This window comes from Xiphophorus couchianus, mitochondrion, assembly GCF_001444195.1.
Source record: "Xiphophorus couchianus mitochondrion, complete genome".
In the NCBI taxonomy this organism is placed as follows: domain Eukaryota; kingdom Metazoa; phylum Chordata; class Actinopteri; order Cyprinodontiformes; family Poeciliidae; genus Xiphophorus; species Xiphophorus couchianus.
Genome location: NC_028083.1, coordinates 1 through 16,549, shown reverse-complemented (window position 1 = coordinate 16,549; position 16,549 = coordinate 1). Strand labels below are relative to the sequence as shown.

Sequence of the window (16,549 nt, the reverse complement as noted above, 5' to 3'; positions counted from 1 at the left end):
TCCGGGGGGTTTGCAGACACAATGGAATCTCACGAGTTTAAGGGGGGAGGGGGGGTTTTGGCCCGTAAAAGCCGAGAGGGGCGCTTGACAGGAAAGTCAGGGGGAAAAATAATACTTTATGCTCTTGATATCAGTTATGCAATTCATAAATGAAAGTTTAATTACATTCATACATTTTCCGTCGGGCAAGGAAATGTTCAACCTTAATATAACATTTCTGTATGCACTGTGAAATGCCAAGTGAAAGGAAATAGAAAAAAAATACCAGTAGCCCTATAGAGTGAAAGCTCGGCATGGTGGGTAACGAGGAGTATGTATTCCACCATTAACTTATGCAAGCGTCAGGAAATGTTAGGGGAATGTGTTCAATTGATGGACCTGAAATAGGAACCAAATGCCAGGAATAATTCACTGTGTGCTACCCCCACGATTTTTGTCCTTGACCATCAATAAACGTGTACATTAAGGAATCAACTGATGGTGGTCTCTTACTGCATTTGACTCTGACTTGCAGGGGTGGTGAGTCCTGGTATATCTAGACGGATGAGAGTTATGATAGGGCAATTCAATATCGTCATCTTTTTAACATATTAAATGGAATTTGAAGTTTAGTGGTTTATGTCTACCTTCATATTTATTTGATATATATAATGTGGTTATATTCCTACAATTTTGAATTTTTCATTAATGTAGGGTTACACTACTTTAAATGGTTAAAATAGATTCATGGGGATAATACATACATGTACTAGAAGGGGCAGACTCCGGTCAAAGAATAGTTTAAATTAGAATCCTAGCTTTGGGAGTTAGGGGTGGAGGTTAAACTCCTTCTTCTTTGAGCAGTAGGGGGGAGTTTAACCCTCGTCCTTCGGCTTACAAGACCGACGCTCTGAAAGCTGAGCTACTAGTGCTTATCATCCAAGAATTTTGTTCTCGGCCCATGCTGTGAGGGGGGCAAGAAATAGAAATAAAAAGAAGTACAGGAAAGAGGCGATTTGTCCGATGATGATGAATGGGTGTTCAACGGGTATGCCGCCGATTCATGTAAGAATTGCTACGTCTGCGACGAGAAGTCAAAATAGAATTTGGGTGAGGGGGCGGAAGGTGAGGCTTCGTTGTTTAGAGGTGTGTAGAAGGGGGACAACTATCAACACTAAGATGGAAGCTAAGAGGGCGAGGACGCCTCCTAGTTTGTTAGGAATAGAGCGGAGGATAGCATAGGCGAAGAGAAAATATCACTCGGGCTTGATGTGGGGAGGGGTAACGAGTGGGTTTGCAGGGGTAAAGTTTTCTGGGTCTCCTAAGAGGTTAGGTGAGAAGAGGGATAAGGCTGTTAGTGCGGTGAGTAAGAAGACGAAGCCCAGGAGGTCTTTGTACGAAAAGTAGGGATGAAAGGGGATTTTGTCGGCGTCAGAGTTTAAGCCAATGGGGTTGTTGGAGCCGGTTTCGTGGAGGAAGATAAGGTGGACCAAGGTTGCGGCAGCAATGATAAAGGGCAATAGGAAGTGGAAGGCGAAGAAGCGGGTTAGGGTAGCATTGTCTACTGAAAAGCCTCCTCAAATTCATTGGACGAGGGTGTTTCCTACGTAGGGTACGGCAGATAGGAGGTTGGTAATTACAGTAGCCCCCCAAAAAGATATTTGGCCTCATGGGAGGACATATCCGACGAAGGCGGTTATTATTACAAGTAGGAAGAGGATGACGCCAATGTTCCATGTCTCTTTATAGAGGTAAGAGCCATAGTATAGGCCTCGTCCAATGTGGAGGTAAATGCAGATGAAAAAGAAGGAGGCTCCGTTGGCGTGCACATTTCGGATGAGTCAGCCGTAGTTTACATCTCGGCAAATGTGGGCTACGGAGGAAAATGCTATGGAGATATCAGAGGTGTAGTGTATTGCTAGAAATAGGCCGGTTAAAATTTGGGTAATAAGACAAAGTCCTAGGAGGGAGCCAAAGTTTCATCAGGCTGAGATGTTTACGGGCGCGGGGAGGTCGACTAGCATGTCGTTTGCAATTTTTAAGAGAGGGTGGGTTTTTCGTAGGTTGGCCATTAAGGTTCTTGTAGTTGAATAACAACGGTGGTTTTTCAAGTCATTGGTCTAAGTTAAAGTCTTAGTAGGAATGATGTCTTATTTGATGTATATCTTATTATTTGGACTAGTGTTAGGGCTGGTGGCAGTTGCATCTAACCCATCTCCTTATTTTGCAGCTCTTGGGCTGGTTGTAGTGGCGGGCGTGGGGTGTGGTGTATTAGTTGGCAGTGGGGGCTGTTTTTTATCGTTAATTCTGTTCTTAATCTATTTAGGGGGAATGTTGGTAGTTTTTGCCTATTCAGCCGCTATGGCGGCTGAACCTTTTCCGGAAGGGTGGGGAAGCTGGCCTACGTTGCGATTGATGGTGGGGTATGTGGTGGGTGTGGGGTTTGCGTGGGGTTTGATAGGAAAATTTTGGTATGAAGAGGATTGGTTGGGGTTTGACGGGGTGGTGGAGTTGTCCGTGCTTCGGGGGGATGTGGGGGGAGTTTCGTTGATGTATTCGTCAGGGGGGTGATTGTTAATTGGAGGGGGTTGGGTGCTATTGTTAACTTTGTTTGTTGTTTTAGAGTTAACTCGCGGGCTAAGTCGGGGCGCTCTTCGGGCTGTTTAAAATAAAAAGAGGGCAAGGGCAAGTAGGGAGGTAAAGAAAAATAATGATAAGTAAGTTTTGATTATTCCCTGTTGGATGTTACTTGTGGTTGTAATGGGGTGAAGGCTGAGAGAGTAAGCTGCTTTGGGTCCAGATTTTTCTAGTCAGGTTTGGTCAATTGTTTGGGTTGCAATGGCTTGTCCCAGGATCAGGTTAGTTTGGGGGATAAGGCGGTGCATGATATGTGGGAAAAAGCCTAGTATGTTGGAGAAGTGATGGAGGGCGGGGGTTTGTTTAAATTGTTTGGATGAGAGGGTGGAAAGTTCTAGTGCGGTGAAGAAGCCTAGAAGGGTTACGATTAGGGCTGCAAGTTTTAGGGGGGTGGGTATGGTTATGGAGGGTGTGTTAAGGGGTAGGGTGTTTGAGGTAATCAAAAGACCTGCTACGATGCTTCCCCAGGCTAGGCGCTTAATAGGATTAATAACGGCGGGGGACGGCGGGGGTATTTTCGTTGATAGGGGGAAGGGGGTTAAAGCGGGGGTGGCCTATTGAGACAAAGAAGACGATTCGAAGGCTGTAGACTGCTGTGAAGGAGGTGGCGATAAGTGTTAGGACAAGGGCTCAGGCGTTTAAGTAGGATGTGTTTAGCGCCTCAATGATGGCGTCTTTAGAGAAAAAACCGGCCAGGAAGGGGGTGCCTGTTAAAGCTAGGCTTCCAATGGTGAGGCAAGAAGAAGTGAAGGGGGCTAGGTGGTGCATGCCTCCTATTTTACGGATGTCTTGTTCGTCGTTCAGGCTGTGGATGATAGAGCCGGAGCAGAGAAAGAGCATTGCTTTAAAAAAGGCGTGGGTGCAGATGTGGAGGAAGGCTAATTGTGGTTGATTTAGTCCGATGGTGACCATTATTAGGCCCAGTTGACTTGAAGTGGAGAAAGCTACGATTTTTTTGATATCATTTTGGGTTAGGGCACAGATTGCGGTAAACAGGGTGGTAAGGGCTCCTAGGCATAGGCAGGTGGTTAAAGCTGTTTTATTGTTTTCTAGTATGGGGCTTAGGCGAATAAGTAGAAAGATCCCAGCTACGACTATGGTGCTTGAGTGTAGTAGGGCAGATACCGGCGTGGGGCCTTCTATGGCGGAAGGGAGTCAAGGGTGGAGGCCGAATTGAGCGGATTTTCCTGTAGCGGCGAGGATAAGCCCTAAGAGGGGGAGAGTGAGGTTGTAATTGTCGGAGAGGGAAAATAGTTGCTGCAGGTCTCAGGAGTTTAGGCGGGTTGCTGTTCATGCTATTATTAGGATAAGGCCAATGTCCCCGATGCGATTGTATAGGACTGCCTGAAGGGCAGCTGTGTTGGCGTCGGTTCGCCCGTACCATCAGCCAATTAAGAGAAAGGATATAATTCCGACGCTTTCTCATCCAATAAATAGTTGGAATATGTTGTTGGCTGTGACAAGGATGATTATTGCAATTAGAAAGATTAGAAGGTATTTGAAAAATCGGTTTATTTTGGGGTCGGAGTGTATGTATCAGGATGCAAATTCTAGGATGGATCAGGTTACGTAGAGGGCGACAGGGGTGAAGATGCAAGAGTAAGTGTCGAATTTAAAGCTGATGTTGATGTCAAAGGTTAGTGTGTTTGTTCAAGATCAGGTTGTGATGGTGGTTTCTGTCCCCTGGTCAAGGAGTAGGAAGAGGGGAAAAAGGCTAATGAAGAAGGCTAGTTTAATAGCGGTTTTAGTTTTTGATAGGGCTCAGTCAGGGGAGAGGGGGTTGGGGTTGAAAGTGGTTAGTACGGGGTATAGTAGGATAAAGAAAATGAGTATTATGCAGGAAGGTAGGAAGAGAGCAGTTGGGGGCATAGCTTCTACTTGGAGTTGCACCAAGAGTTTTTGGTTCCTAAGACCAATGGATGAGCTATTATCCTTTAGGAGCTGTGTTAGTCGAGTGAGCCCTGGGGTTTAACCAGAGTCGCGATAGATTAGCAGTCGTCGTTGCTGTCGAGCCCCTCTCGGTGGACAAGAGGGTTTTAACCTCTTTCTCTGGAATCACAATCTAGTATTTTGGTTTAAACTATGTCTACGGACATGTTATTTTAAAGTAGTCTCCAGGTTACTGCGGGGTTATTGCTGCTTTGGCAGGTAAGAGGATGTAACCTCTTTTTTTAGAAAGACATCTAGTATTTTTTTTAATTATATCTGTAAGCGTTTCAGCCTCAGAGCAGTTCTGGCTTGAGTACAAGTAATAGGAGGGGCAGAAGGTGAAGTGTGAGGAGAAGGTGTTCGCGAGAGTGGGAAGGGTCAAGGGAAATTAGGTGGTTGGGAAGTGGCCCGCGTTGGGTTGTGAGGAACATATAGAGGGAATAGCCTGCGGTGATTAGTGTTCCTAAGCCTGTCATAATTAGCGTTCACATAGATCAGTTAAACAAAGATGTAATAATTATTAGTTCACCCATGAGGTTCGGCAGGGGTGGTAACGCAAGGTTGGCTAGGGTGGCAGTGAATCATCAGATGGCTGCTAGGGGTAAAAGTGTTTGTAATCCTCGGGCCAAAATTATAGTTCGACTGTGGGAGCGCTCATAGTTGGTATTGGCAAGACAAAAGAGGGCTGAAGATGTTAAGCCGTGTGCAATTATGAGGATTAAGGCTCCTGTGAGGGCCCAGGGGGTTTGGATTAAAATGGCTGCTGCTACCAGGCCTATATGGCTCACTGAAGAGTAGGCAATGAGGGCTTTTAGGTCTGTTTGTCGTAAACAAATAGATCCAGTTATAATCACCCCTCAAAGTGCTAGGATGATAAAGGGGTAGTTTAATTCTTTGGTAAGGGGGTCTAGGATGACAAGAATGCGCATTATTCCGTATCCGCCTAGTTTCAGGAGAACGGCGGCAAGGACTATTGAGCCGGCGATGGGGGCTTCAACGTGGGCCTTAGGGAGTCATAGGTGGGCCCCGTAGAGGGGTATTTTAACTAAGAATGCTAGGAGACAGGCTACCCATCAGATTTTGTGGGCCCAAAGGGTCAGGTGGGTGGGGGGCAGGTAGGGGAGGGTGAAAAAGGAGAGAGTGCCTGCTGAGTTTTGTAGTAGGAGGAGGGCAATTAGGAGGGGGAGGGAGCCTGCTAGAGTATAAAAAAGAAAGTAGGTCCCTGCGTTTAAGCGCTCTATTTGGTTCCCCCAGCGGGTAATGATAATTAAGGTGGGGATAAGGGTGGCTTCAAATATGACATAAAATATAATTAGTTCAGTAGCACTGAAAGCAAGGATTAAGAAGATTTGGAGGGAGATAAGGAGAGAGATGAAGGTTCGTTGGCGGTTAATTGGTTCGAGCATAAGGTGATTTTGGCTGGCGAGAATTATAAGGGGGAGTAGTCAACAGGTGAGGACGAGGAGGGGGGTGGAAATAGGGTCGGAGGCTATAAAGTAGTTTAGGAAAGATCAGCCGATTTCGGCAGGTAATGCTAGTCAAAGTAGGCTAGTGCTTGCAATTACTAGACTATAGAAGAGAGCGGTGGTTCAAAGATATTTTTTAGGGGTTAGTCATATGGAGGGGAGCAAGAGGATTGAGGGGAGAAGGATTTTTAGCATTGGAGGAGGCTCAGGCTTTGAAGCCGGCTGTTGCTATGGGTTCGAGTAGTGGCTACTAGGAGTGCCAAGCCTGCGCCGGCCTCGCAGGCAGAAAAGGCTAGTAAGATCATTGGCAGGGCTGCAGAGTTTATTGTGTCAAATTGAAGGGCCCATAGGGATAGTGCAATAAATAATGAAAGTATAAGCCCCTCTAAGCATAAGAGGGCCGAGAGAAAGTGAGTTCGGTGAAAGGCAAGACCGGCTAGGCCTAGCATAAAGGCCGATGAGAATGCAAAATGGGCGGGGGTCATCAGGCAGTTATGGGTTTGAACCATAAGTTTTTGAGCCGAAATCAAATGTTTTAATTAAACTAAGAGCCTATTCTGCCCATTCTAAGCCTCCTTGGGCTCATTCGTACATTAAGCCAAGGGTGAGGAGAACGAGTAAGATGGTTGCGCAGATAAAGGTGAGGTATGGGTTGGTGAGTTGGTCTCCTCAGGGAAGGGGGAGTAGGAGGGCAATTTCTAGGTCAAAGAGGAGGAACAAGATTGCGACCAGGAAAAATCGAATGGAGAATGGCAATCGTGCTGACCCTAGGGGGTCGAAGCCGCATTCATAGGGTGAGAGTTTTTCGTGGTCGGGGGTTATTAAGGGCAGTCAGAAAGCGACAGCTGCTAGAAGAAGGGATAGAAGGAGAGAAATTGAAAAAGTAGTCACCACTAGGTTCATTATCTTTCCTTGGATTTTAACCAAGGTCGTGTGATTGGAAGTCACTCATACTGGCGTTTGTACTAGAAAGATTAAGAGCCTCATCAGTAAATGGAGATGTATAAGAAGAGTCATACGACGTCAACGAAGTGTCAATATCAGGCTGCGGCCTCGAAGCCGAAGTGGTGCTCTGATGTGAAGTGGTGAAGTATCTGTCGTAGAAGGCAGACTGTTAAAAAGGTTGAGCCGATAATTACATGGAGGCCGTGGAAGCCGGTTGCAACAAAGAAAGTTGAGCCGTATACCCCGTCAGCAATTGTAAATGGGGCTTCGTAGTACTCTATTGCTTGGAGGGCTGTAAAGTAGAATCCCAGGAGGATAGTGAGGGCGAGTGATTGAAGGGCTTGTTTTCGTTGGCCTTCTATAATACTGTGATGGGCTCAGGTGACTGTGACTCCGGAGGCCAGGAGTACTGCTGTGTTAAGCAGGGGGACTTCGAATGGATTGAGTGTGGTAATTCCGGTTGGGGGTCAGCAGCCGCCTAGTTCGGGGGTGGGGGCTAAGCTTGAGTGGTAGAAAGCTCAAAAAAACCCTAGGAAAAAGAATACTTCGGAAGTAATGAAAAGGATTATGCCGTACCGAAGGCCTTTTTGGACAGGGGGAGTGTGATGTCCTTGAAATGTCCCCTCTCGGATGATATCTCGTCATCATTGGTATATTGTGAGTAGTAGAAGAACCAAGCCCAGAGATATAAGGGTTGTAGAGTGAAAGTGTATTCAGATGGCTAGGCCGGATGTTATAAGAAGGGCAGAAACTGCGCCCGTTAGGGGTCAGGGGCTTGGGTCTACTATGTGGTATGCGTGTGCTTGATGGGCCATTAGACGTTTTCTTGTAGGTAGAGGCTTAAAAGGAGGACGAAAACATATGCTTGGATTATGGCAACTGCCACTTCTAAAAGGGTAAGGAGGAATAGAAGGGTAATAGTAAAAGTTGCTACTGCAGGTAGGACTGATAGGAGGACGGAAGTTGCGGAGGAAATTAGCTGGATTAGGAGGTGGCCTGCGGTTAAATTGGCGGTGAGTCGAACCCCAAGAGCAATGGGGCGGATAAATAGGCTGATTGTTTCAATGATAATTAAGACGGGGATGAGCGGTGTGGGTGTTCCCTCGGGCAGAAGGTGGCCAAGGGCTTGGGTAGGCTGGGTGCATAAGCCGAGGACTACAGTGGCTAGTCAGAGCGGGATGGCAAAGCCCATGTTTATAGATAATTGTGTGGTGGGGGTGAAGGTGTATGGGAGGAGGCCTGCTGTGTTTAGTGTAATTAAAAAGAGCATTAAAGAGGCTAAGAGTAGTGCTCATTTGTGTCCGGGGCTGTTAATAGGCAAGAAAATTTGTTGTGTGAATTGGCCGAGGAATCAGCTTTGGAGGGATAAAAGTCGGTTGTTAACTCAGCGGGTTGTTTGGTGTGGAAAGAGGGCCCAGGGTAGGGCTAGGGCAATGGCTGCCAGGGGGATTCATATGAGCGAGGGACTTAGGAACTGGTTGAATAGGCTTAATGTCATAGTCAGTTTCAGGGCTCTGTTTGTGGTGCTTGTTTGGTCTGGGGGGCCGGGGCTTCCGGGAAGGTGTGTGTTAACACTTTTGGAAGAACAATTACTGAGAAGACCACTCAGGAAAATAATAGGTATGCGAGTCAAGGGGAGGGGATTAACTGGGGCATTTCGCTAGGGGTGGTTGGGAGGCACCATTTTTAGCTTAAAAGGCTAACGCTAGACCCTGTTTAGCTTCTTAGCGAAGTATCTTGGAGCATTATTGAGGATCAGTTTTCAAAGTGTTCAAGGGGTACTGCTTCTACTACAATGGGTATAAAGCTGTGGTTGGCTCCGCAAATTTCTGAGCACTGACCAAAAAATACCCCGGGGCGTGAGGTAATAAAGGCTGTTTGGTTTAATCGTCCTGGGACTGCATCTATTTTAATCCCGAGGGATGGAACTGCCCAGGAGTGGAGAACATCGTCAGCAGAAATTAGGATGCGGGTGGGGGAATTCAGGGGGACCACCATACGGTGATCTGTTTCTAAGAGTCGAAATTGGCCAGGGGCAAGGTCTTGTGTTGGGATTATATAAGAGTCGAAGCCTAAGTCTTCATAGTCTGTATATTCATAGCTTCAGTATCATTGATGGCCCATTGCTTTAATTGTTAAGTGGGGGTCGTTGATTTCATCTATTAGATAAAGAATGCGGAGGGATGGGAGGGCGATGAGGATGAGGATTATTGCTGGGAGAAGGGTTCAAATAATTTCGATCACTTGGGAGTCTAGGATGAGTTTGTCTGTTAGCTTTGTAGTCACCATGGCTACAATAATGTAAAGAACTAGGGTGCTGATGAGAAACACAATTATAAGGGTGTGATCATGGAAGTGAAGGAGTTCTTCTATAACGGGTGAAGCTGCATCTTGAAAACCTAGTTGGGAGGGATGTGCCATTAATTTGGACAAGACACGTGGGGGTCTAACCCACGATTTTGCCTTGACAAGGCAGTGTAATAATACTTTACTAGTGTCTTTATAAGAAAGTGGCAGAATGGCTATGTGGTTGGCTTGAAACCAGCTTACGGGGGTTCAATTCCTTCCTTTCTCGATTACTTGGTGGTGTGTTGTACTTGAACGAATGCAGGCTCTTCAAATGTGTGGTAAGGGGGTGGGCATCCGTGAAGTCACTCAACGTTGGTTGTAACCAAGTGGGTTGAAAGGACTTCACGTTTTGCTGTGAAGGCCTCTCAAATAATGAAGAGGAATACAATTACTGCCACGAGAGAAATTAGTGAGCCAATCGAAGAAATTGTGTTTCATAGCGTGTAGGCGTCTGGGTAGTCAGAGTATCGTCGGGGCATGCCTGCTAGCCCAAGGAAGTGTTGTGGGAAGAAGGTGAGATTAACCCCAATAAATATAATTCCGAAGTGGATTTTTGTCCAGGCGCTGTGGAGTGAGTAGCCAGAGAACAGTGGAAATCAGTGTACAAATCCTGCGAGAATGGCAAAGACAGCTCCTATCGAAAGAACATAGTGAAAATGGGCTACTACGTAGTAGGTGTCGTGGAGGACAATATCCAGGGATGAGTTTGCCAAGACAATCCCCGTTAGTCCTCCTACTGTAAAGAGGAAGATAAAACCGAGAGCTCAGAGGAGGGGGGTTTCTCATTTTAGGGCTCCGCCGTGAAGGGTTGCTAATCAGCTAAAAACTTTAACTCCGGTGGGGATGGCAATAATTATTGTGGCGGATGTGAAGTAAGCGCGAGTATCAACGTCTATTCCGACTGTGAACATGTGGTGGGCCCAGACGATAAAGCCCAGAAGCCCAATGGCCATTATAGCCCACACTATCCCCATGTAACCAAAAGGTTCTTTTTTACCGGCGTAGTAGGCTACAATGTGTGAGATCATTCCAAAGCCGGGAAGGATTAGAATGTACACTTCTGGGTGTCCAAAGAACCAGAATAGGTGTTGGTAGAGGATTGGGTCTCCTCCACCTGCAGGGTCAAAGAAGGTGGTGTTAAGATTTCGATCTGTTAGAAGCATGGTAATACCTGCGGCAAGGACGGGGAGGGAAAGAAGCAGGAGTACAGCTGTAATTAGAACTGCTCAGACAAACAGGGGTGTTTGGTATTGAGATGCTGCGGGGGGTTTTATGTTGATTATAGTGGTGATAAAGTTGATTGCCCCCAGAATGGAGGAAATACCAGCCAGATGGAGTGAAAAAATAGTCAAGTCCACGGAGGGTCCAGCGTGCGCTAAATTACTTGCAAGAGGGGGATAAACAGTTCACCCCGTTCCAGCTCCTGCTTCAACCCCAGAGGATGCTAGGAGAAGAAGAAATGAGGGGGGAAGGAGTCAAAAGCTCATGTTATTCATCCGGGGAAAGGCTATGTCAGGGGCGCCAATTATTAGTGGGATTAGTCAGTTACCAAAGCCGCCAATTATAATTGGTATAACTATAAAAAAAATTATTACAAAGGCATGAGCTGTGACGATCACATTGTAGATTTGGTCATCACCTAGGAGGGTGCCAGGTTGACTTAGTTCGGCTCGAATTAAGAGGCTTAAGGCTGTTCCCACCATACCGGCCCAAGCGCCAAATACTAGATAAAGGGTGCCGATGTCTTTATGGTTAGTTGAAAAGAGCCAACGTGTGATTGCCACAGGTAAGATGGCTGAGTGTTAAGCGGTGGATTGTAGACCCATGGACGGAGGTTTAACCCCTCCTCTTGCCAAAGCTCCGAGGTGTTACCACATCAGATTGCAAATCCGAAGAAGCAGGTTAGACTCTGCCGGGGCTTTTCCTCGCCTATTTTGCTTGCTAGGCGAGGAAAAGTTAGACAGATGCTCTCTGGTTTGGGCGCTTAGCTGTTAACTAAGAATTTGTAGGATCGAGGCCTTCCTGTCTAGAAAGGCTTTAGCTTAATTAAAGTGTCTGTTTTGCAAATAGAAGATGTGGGTTAGTGTCCCGTAAGTCTTAGTTCAGGGGCTGGGGGATTTTCACCCCCACTTAGGGCTTTGAAGGCCCTTGGTCTAAGGTATGATCCTAAGCCTCTAGGAAGTGAAAAGAGCTAGAATGGTTGGGGTGATAGGGAGGAGGAAAATTGTTGTAGTGGCGGTTAGGGCCAGGGGGAGGGTGTTGTGTTGGGGGTTAAGTCGTCAGGGGAGTGTTCCGGCGGGGTTGTTTGGGGGTATAGTGAGTGTTATTGTGTAGGACAGTCGGAGGTAAAAATAAAGGCTGAAGAGGGATGAAAGGGCAGCGAGAGTGGCAATTGGGGCTAGGTCTTGTTTAGTTAATTCTTGAAGGATAAGTCACTTTGGTAAGAATCCTGTTAGGGGTGGCAGGCCTCCCAGGGATAAGAGGATGAGGGGGACGCAAGCAGTGAGAGTTGGGATTTTGGCTCAGGAGGTGGATAAGGAGTTAATATGTGTGGTGCGAACTAATATGAAGGAGGAGAAGAGTGAAAAGGTCATTATTAGGTAGGTAAAAAGGGCAAGTAAGGTGAGGGGAGGTGAGAACGGGAGAATGAGAATCATCCATCCTAGATGGGCGATTGAGGAGTATGCAAGAATTTTTCGGAGTTGAACTTGGTTGAAACCTCCTCAGCCGCCTACGATTACAGATAAGAGGCCTAAAGTAATGAAAACATTTGGGTTGTCTGGCTGGATTTGGTAAATGAGGCAAAAGGGGGCAAGTTTTTGTCAAGTGGAGAGGATTAGGCCAGTAAGCAGGTTTAAGCCTTGTATTACTTCTGGTATTCAGCTGTGAAGGGGGGCGAGACCGATTTTTATAGCTAGGGCTAGGGTGGTGAGTGTGGAAGTTAGGGGGTGGTTGATTTGAAGAATGTCTCACTCTCCCGTCAAGAATGCATTTGAGACAGCAGCGAATAATAGTGTTGCTGAAGCGGTGGCTTGTGCAAAAAAGTATTTGGTGGTGGCTTCAATTGCCCGAGGGTTGTGGTTTTGGGTTATTAAGGGGATAATGGCTAGTGTATTGATTTCGATGCCCATTCAGGCGAGGTATCAGTGGGTGCTGGCGAAGGTTGTGGTTGTGCCGAGACCAAGACTAATGATAAGGGTGGAGTAGACAAATGGGGCCATTAGTAAAGGAGGGATTTTAACCATCATGTTCGGGGTATGGGCCTGAAAGCTTGTTTAGCTGACTTTACTAGGAAGTGGTGTAGTGGGAGCACTAAGAGTTTTGATCTCTTTAGGTTGGGTTCAAGTCCCTTCTTTCTAAGGATTCGGAGGGGGTTTAACCCACATTATTTACTCTATCAAAGTAGTCCTTTTTCAGGCACGAGTCCTGTGAATTATAGCTGGGGAGGGAGGCTCGAGAGGGCCAGGGGTAAGGAAAGGTGCCAGATGACGAAGGCGAGGGTAATGGGTAGGAAGTTTTTTCAGGTTAGGTGCATGAGCTGGTCGTACCGAAATCGTGGGTAGGAAGCCCGGACTCAAAGAAAAATTGTTACGAGGAGGGCGGTTTTGGTTATAATGTTAAAAGAGGTCAGTTCTGGTAGGGTGTGGCTAAAGGGTGTTCCCAGGAAAAGTGTGGCAGAGAGGGTGTTTATTAAGATAATGTTGGCGTATTCGGCTAAGAAGAAAAGGGCGAAGGGACCTCCTGCGTATTCTACGTTGAAGCCTGAGACTAGTTCAGATTCTCCTTCTGTTAGGTCAAAGGGAGCTCGGTTTGTCTCGGCTAGGGTAGATACGTATCATATGGCAGCAAGGGGTAGTGCGGGAAGAATAAGTCAGGTTTGTTCTTGTGCGGTGTTAAATGTTTGTAGGGTAAAACCTCCTGCGAGAAGAATGGTGCTAAGTAAAATCAGGCCAAGACTTACTTCGTAGGAAATGGTTTGGGCTACGGCACGCAAGGCTCCAATTAGGGCATATTTTGAATTGGATGCTCATCCTGAGCCTAGGATGGAGTAAACTGTTAGGCTTGAGAGGGCTAGAATAAATAAGATGCCGAGGTTTAAATCGGCTAGTGGGGAGGGAAGTGGAAGGGGGGCCCATAGTGTTAAGGCCAGGGTGAAAGCTAGAATGGGGGTGAAGAGGAACAAGAGTGGGGAGGCGGTAGATGGGCGGATTGGTTCTTTAATTAGAAGTTTGAGACCGTCAGCGAATGGTTGGAGAAGGCCATAGGGGCCGACAACATTGGGGCCTTTGCGGAGTTGTATGTAGCCTAGTACTTTTCGTTCTAGGAGTGTTAGGAGGGCGACGGCTAGTATGATGAAGATGATGAGTATTAAAGGGTTAATGAGGGTGTTTAAGAGAAGCAGTGCCATGGTCTGGGAGGGGAGTTGAACCCCTGTAAGAAGGGTTTAGGTCTTCTGCATTGGCCGGAGTCTGCCACCTAGACAGCTATTATCTTTGGCAGGGGAAGGCTCCTTTTGCCTAATTAAGTTGTTTTCATTAGGTGGGGGTGAGGTTTACTTTAAGCATGGGCCTCTTTTCCTCGGTCCTTTCGTACTGGAGGAAAGCACTTTATAGATAGAAACTGACCTGGATTACTCCGGTCTGAACTCAGATCACGTAGGACTTTAATCGTTGAACAAACGAGCCCTTAATAGCGGCTGCACCATTAGGATGTCCTGATCCAACATCGAGGTCGTAAACCCCCTTGTCGATAGGGGCTCTGAAAGGGGATTGCGCTGTTATCCCTAGGGTAACTCGGTCCGTTGATCGATTGTATCGGATCTTTAGGTCAGAGGTTCTGATTTTGTGAGCTGCGGCTCTTGTTCATGAAGCTGAGGTGTCTTCATTCCGCTCGGGGGTTTTATATTTCCCCGGGGTCGCCCCAACCAAAGACATCGTGACAGGGGTCGGTCGGTTTTATCTTTTAGCTAGGAAGGCTTTACGTGATCTGTCAGTACGTCTAAAGCTCCATAGGGTCTTCTCGTCTTATGTTAGCATCCCCGCTTCTGCACGGGGAGATCAATTTCATTGACCGGAGGAAGGAGACAGTTAAACCCTCGTTTTGCCATTCATACAGGTCTTCATTTAAAAGACAAGTGATTACGCTACCTTTGCACGGTCAAGATACCGCGGCCGTTAAATTTAAGTCACAGGGCAGGCGGGACCTCTTATTATGAGCTGGTCAAGAGGCGATGTTTTTGGTAAACAGGCGAGGTTTTGTATTATTTGCCGAGTTCCTTCTTCCTTTTTTAGTCTTTCCTGGGTGGCACGCTGGTGTGAGGGTAACGGGGGGGGGTATTTAGGGGGTTTTCTTGTTGTCTGTTTTGGTCTTAATTCCCTCTTGGTTTGGGGCCGTTAATTGCCGGTGGGGGATCCGATCCGGCTTACACATGTGCGGGGAGAGAAGTGTGTTCTCTTATTACTCATTTTAGCATAATCTTTTCTATTAACATAGGAAGGCCTGGTAGTGTTGAGGGAATACAATTTTGTTGTCAGGATTGGAGGTGTGGGGTGTGTTGGAGCTTTAACGCTTTCTTTAGGGTGGCTGCTTTTAGGCCCACCTTGACACTTACCTGAATGTCTATGATTGTTATCCGCTCGGTAAAGTTGTATCTTTGTTCAAAAGGGCTGTACCCCTTTTGAATAACTCTTTTGGAATCTCGGGGCCGGGGCTTTATTGGGCTGTCCGTGGGGGGTGGGAGATAAATAAAGGCTAAACTTTAATTTAGTTCTCAGGCAACCAGCTATTACTAGGCTCGGTAGGTCTGTCACCTCTACTCGAAGGTCTTCCCACTCTTTTGCCACAGAGATGGGTTGGCCCTATTTATTAGGCTGCCTTGGAGTAGCTCGTCTAGTTTCGGGGGGGCAAACTAAAAGTCTTTTTGCTTGGGTGGGACTTGCTAAATCATGATGCAAAAGGTACGAGGGCTAGTCTCTGCTTCTTATTACTTTACTGATTTTTTCATTTCTCTTTCAGCGTTCCCTTACGGTACTGTTTCTGTAGCTCTCGGTTTGCCCTTTTTTATCGCCTTTACTTAGGGGGAAAAATGGTTTGGTTGAATGGTTTGGTGGGGTGAAGAATAGGTTTATGTTTTTTTAGAGGGGAGGCTAGCTGTTGGGTCTCAGTGCGACCTGGTTTGCACAGGTGACTTCTCGGTGTAAGGGAGATGCTTTTCTGTCTTAGCTACGCTCTGGTTTTTCCAAGTGCACCTTCCGGTACACTTACCATGTTACGACTTGCCTCCCCTTTGTCTTTGTGGGGTTTTAATTATTAATGTTTTTAGACTTGGGGAGAGTGACGGGCGGTGTGTGCGCGCTTCAGGGCCAGGTTCAGCGGAACGCTCTGTTTTCTGCTTACTGCTAAATCCTCCTTCATGTGTTGTTTCATGGCACAATTCGTATTTCCTGGGGAAGGAAATGTAGCCCATTTCTTTCCTTTTCGTACGCTACACCTCGACCTGGCGTTTTGGGTTTTACCAGTTTTGCTTACTATGTTTCCTTCACAGGGTATGCTGACGACGGCGGTATATAGGCGGGGTGGACAAGAAAAGGTGAGGTCAAACGGGGGTTATCGGTTCTAGAACAGGCTCCTCTAGGGGGGTCTAAAGCACCGCCAAGTCCTTTGGGTTTTAAGCTTATGCTCGTAGTTCCCAGGCGGATAGAGGTTGTAGATTTCTATCGAAGTTTATGGCTGTGCATAGTGGGGTATCTAATCCCAGTTTGTTTCACAGCTTTCGTGGGGTCAAGGGGGGTGTTAAGGTCACTTTCGTGGTTGGATCTCATGCTCCCGGGTGCGTATGACAGCTTTGGGGAAGTTTAGCCTTAGTTTAGCATACCTTTAACCACGCTTTACGCCGAAGACTGTCAACTTGGGTCTCTCGTATAACCGCGGTGGCTGGCACGAGTTTAACCGGCCCTTTTAGCTTTAACTAGGTCAAGTTTTCACTTATTGCTTAATGTTTATCACTGCTGAGGTCCCTTGGGGGTGTGGCTGAGCAAGGTGTCGTGGGCTGCTGTGCGTGCCTGATACCAGCTCCTTTTTTTCTTGAGGAAGGCGGGGGCATTTTCACTGGGGTGCGGATACTTGCATGTGTAAGTGTTGCTAAAGTTGATAGTAAAGTCAGGACCAAGCTTTTGTGCTTGTGGAACTTTGTAGGGTTCGTCTTAACATCTTCAGTGTTATGCTTTACGTTAAGCTACACTAGC

General features: G+C 46.8%; 13 protein-coding genes and 24 non-coding genes across 37 annotated transcripts, besides 1 other annotated feature; 9 read left to right on the top strand and 28 right to left on the bottom strand. All coding sequences in view use genetic code 2, as the record gives it.

Annotated features, from left to right (window-relative positions):
- Nucleotides 1–769: part of a D loop (control region) that runs on past the window's edge.
- On the top strand, nucleotides 770–839 carry APY57_gt22. Its single transcript has one exon. It is a non-coding gene; the product is annotated as a tRNA-Pro (tRNA).
- APY57_gt21 lies at nucleotides 839–911 on the bottom strand. Its single transcript has one exon. It is a non-coding gene; the product is annotated as a tRNA-Thr (tRNA).
- On the bottom strand, nucleotides 912–2,051 carry CYTB (cytochrome b). The gene has a single exon. It carries the CDS (start codon nucleotides 2,049–2,051, stop codon nucleotides 912–914), a length of 1,140 nt encoding a protein of 379 aa, YP_009172398.1.
- Nucleotides 2,052–2,055: 4 nt separating this feature from the next.
- On the top strand, nucleotides 2,056–2,124 carry APY57_gt20. Its single transcript has one exon. It is a non-coding gene; the product is annotated as a tRNA-Glu (tRNA).
- Nucleotides 2,125–2,646, top strand: ND6 (NADH dehydrogenase subunit 6). Its single transcript has one exon. The coding sequence runs from the start codon at nucleotides 2,125–2,127 to the stop codon at nucleotides 2,644–2,646; it is 522 nt and encodes a 173-aa protein (YP_009172397.1).
- Nucleotides 2,647–3,099: 453 nt separating this feature from the next.
- ND5 (NADH dehydrogenase subunit 5) lies at nucleotides 3,100–4,485 on the bottom strand. The gene has a single exon: nucleotides 3,103–4,485. It carries the CDS (start codon nucleotides 4,483–4,485, stop codon nucleotides 3,103–3,105), a length of 1,383 nt encoding a protein of 460 aa, YP_009172396.1.
- On the bottom strand, nucleotides 4,486–4,558 carry APY57_gt19. Its single transcript has one exon. It is a non-coding gene; the product is annotated as a tRNA-Leu (tRNA).
- A 78-nt stretch (nucleotides 4,559–4,636) lies between these two features.
- Nucleotides 4,637–4,706, bottom strand: APY57_gt18. Its single transcript has one exon. It is a non-coding gene; the product is annotated as a tRNA-Ser (tRNA).
- A 53-nt stretch (nucleotides 4,707–4,759) lies between these two features.
- On the bottom strand, nucleotides 4,760–4,825 carry APY57_gt17. The gene has a single exon. It is a non-coding gene; the product is annotated as a tRNA-His (tRNA).
- Nucleotides 4,826–6,206, bottom strand: ND4 (NADH dehydrogenase subunit 4). The gene has a single exon. A coding segment is annotated over exon 1 (1,381 nt).
- On the bottom strand, nucleotides 6,200–6,496 carry ND4L (NADH dehydrogenase subunit 4L). Its single transcript has one exon. The coding sequence runs from the start codon at nucleotides 6,494–6,496 to the stop codon at nucleotides 6,200–6,202; it is 297 nt and encodes a 98-aa protein (YP_009172394.1).
- On the bottom strand, nucleotides 6,497–6,565 carry APY57_gt16. Its single transcript has one exon. It is a non-coding gene; the product is annotated as a tRNA-Arg (tRNA).
- ND3 (NADH dehydrogenase subunit 3) lies at nucleotides 6,566–6,914 on the bottom strand. The gene has a single exon. A coding segment is annotated over exon 1 (349 nt).
- On the bottom strand, nucleotides 6,915–6,986 carry APY57_gt15. Its single transcript has one exon. It is a non-coding gene; the product is annotated as a tRNA-Gly (tRNA).
- On the bottom strand, nucleotides 6,987–7,771 carry COX3 (cytochrome c oxidase subunit III). The gene has a single exon. A coding segment is annotated over exon 1 (785 nt).
- Nucleotides 7,771–8,454, bottom strand: ATP6 (ATP synthase F0 subunit 6). Its single transcript has one exon. It carries the CDS (start codon nucleotides 8,452–8,454, stop codon nucleotides 7,771–7,773), a length of 684 nt encoding a protein of 227 aa, YP_009172391.1.
- On the bottom strand, nucleotides 8,445–8,612 carry ATP8 (ATP synthase F0 subunit 8). Its single transcript has one exon. It carries the CDS (start codon nucleotides 8,610–8,612, stop codon nucleotides 8,445–8,447), a length of 168 nt encoding a protein of 55 aa, YP_009172390.1.
- Nucleotide 8,613: 1 nt separating this feature from the next.
- Nucleotides 8,614–8,686, bottom strand: APY57_gt14. The gene has a single exon. It is a non-coding gene; the product is annotated as a tRNA-Lys (tRNA).
- On the bottom strand, nucleotides 8,687–9,377 carry COX2 (cytochrome c oxidase subunit II). The gene has a single exon. A coding segment is annotated over exon 1 (691 nt).
- Nucleotides 9,378–9,386: 9 nt separating this feature from the next.
- On the bottom strand, nucleotides 9,387–9,457 carry APY57_gt13. Its single transcript has one exon. It is a non-coding gene; the product is annotated as a tRNA-Asp (tRNA).
- Nucleotides 9,458–9,460: 3 nt separating this feature from the next.
- APY57_gt12 lies at nucleotides 9,461–9,531 on the top strand. The gene has a single exon. It is a non-coding gene; the product is annotated as a tRNA-Ser (tRNA).
- Nucleotide 9,532: 1 nt separating this feature from the next.
- Nucleotides 9,533–11,089, bottom strand: COX1 (cytochrome c oxidase subunit I). The gene has a single exon. The coding sequence runs from the start codon at nucleotides 11,087–11,089 to the stop codon at nucleotides 9,533–9,535; it is 1,557 nt and encodes a 518-aa protein (YP_009172388.1).
- Nucleotide 11,090: 1 nt separating this feature from the next.
- APY57_gt11 lies at nucleotides 11,091–11,160 on the top strand. The gene has a single exon. It is a non-coding gene; the product is annotated as a tRNA-Tyr (tRNA).
- Nucleotide 11,161: 1 nt separating this feature from the next.
- On the top strand, nucleotides 11,162–11,226 carry APY57_gt10. The gene has a single exon. It is a non-coding gene; the product is annotated as a tRNA-Cys (tRNA).
- Nucleotides 11,227–11,262: 36 nt separating this feature from the next.
- On the top strand, nucleotides 11,263–11,335 carry APY57_gt09. The gene has a single exon. It is a non-coding gene; the product is annotated as a tRNA-Asn (tRNA).
- A 1-nt stretch (nucleotide 11,336) lies between these two features.
- On the top strand, nucleotides 11,337–11,405 carry APY57_gt08. Its single transcript has one exon. It is a non-coding gene; the product is annotated as a tRNA-Ala (tRNA).
- A 3-nt stretch (nucleotides 11,406–11,408) lies between these two features.
- On the bottom strand, nucleotides 11,409–11,481 carry APY57_gt07. The gene has a single exon. It is a non-coding gene; the product is annotated as a tRNA-Trp (tRNA).
- Nucleotides 11,482–12,526, bottom strand: ND2 (NADH dehydrogenase subunit 2). Its single transcript has one exon. A coding segment is annotated over exon 1 (1,045 nt).
- On the bottom strand, nucleotides 12,527–12,595 carry APY57_gt06. Its single transcript has one exon. It is a non-coding gene; the product is annotated as a tRNA-Met (tRNA).
- APY57_gt05 lies at nucleotides 12,595–12,665 on the top strand. Its single transcript has one exon. It is a non-coding gene; the product is annotated as a tRNA-Gln (tRNA).
- Nucleotides 12,665–12,732, bottom strand: APY57_gt04. The gene has a single exon. It is a non-coding gene; the product is annotated as a tRNA-Ile (tRNA).
- Nucleotides 12,733–12,738: 6 nt separating this feature from the next.
- On the bottom strand, nucleotides 12,739–13,713 carry ND1 (NADH dehydrogenase subunit 1). The gene has a single exon. It carries the CDS (start codon nucleotides 13,711–13,713, stop codon nucleotides 12,739–12,741), a length of 975 nt encoding a protein of 324 aa, YP_009172386.1.
- On the bottom strand, nucleotides 13,714–13,787 carry APY57_gt03. The gene has a single exon. It is a non-coding gene; the product is annotated as a tRNA-Leu (tRNA).
- An 11-nt stretch (nucleotides 13,788–13,798) lies between these two features.
- On the bottom strand, nucleotides 13,799–15,464 carry APY57_gr01. Its single transcript has one exon. It is a non-coding gene; the product is annotated as a 16S ribosomal RNA (ribosomal RNA).
- A 1-nt stretch (nucleotide 15,465) lies between these two features.
- Nucleotides 15,466–15,537, bottom strand: APY57_gt02. The gene has a single exon. It is a non-coding gene; the product is annotated as a tRNA-Val (tRNA).
- A 1-nt stretch (nucleotide 15,538) lies between these two features.
- Nucleotides 15,539–16,480, bottom strand: APY57_gr02. The gene has a single exon. It is a non-coding gene; the product is annotated as a 12S ribosomal RNA (ribosomal RNA).
- On the bottom strand, nucleotides 16,481–16,549 carry APY57_gt01. The gene has a single exon. It is a non-coding gene; the product is annotated as a tRNA-Phe (tRNA).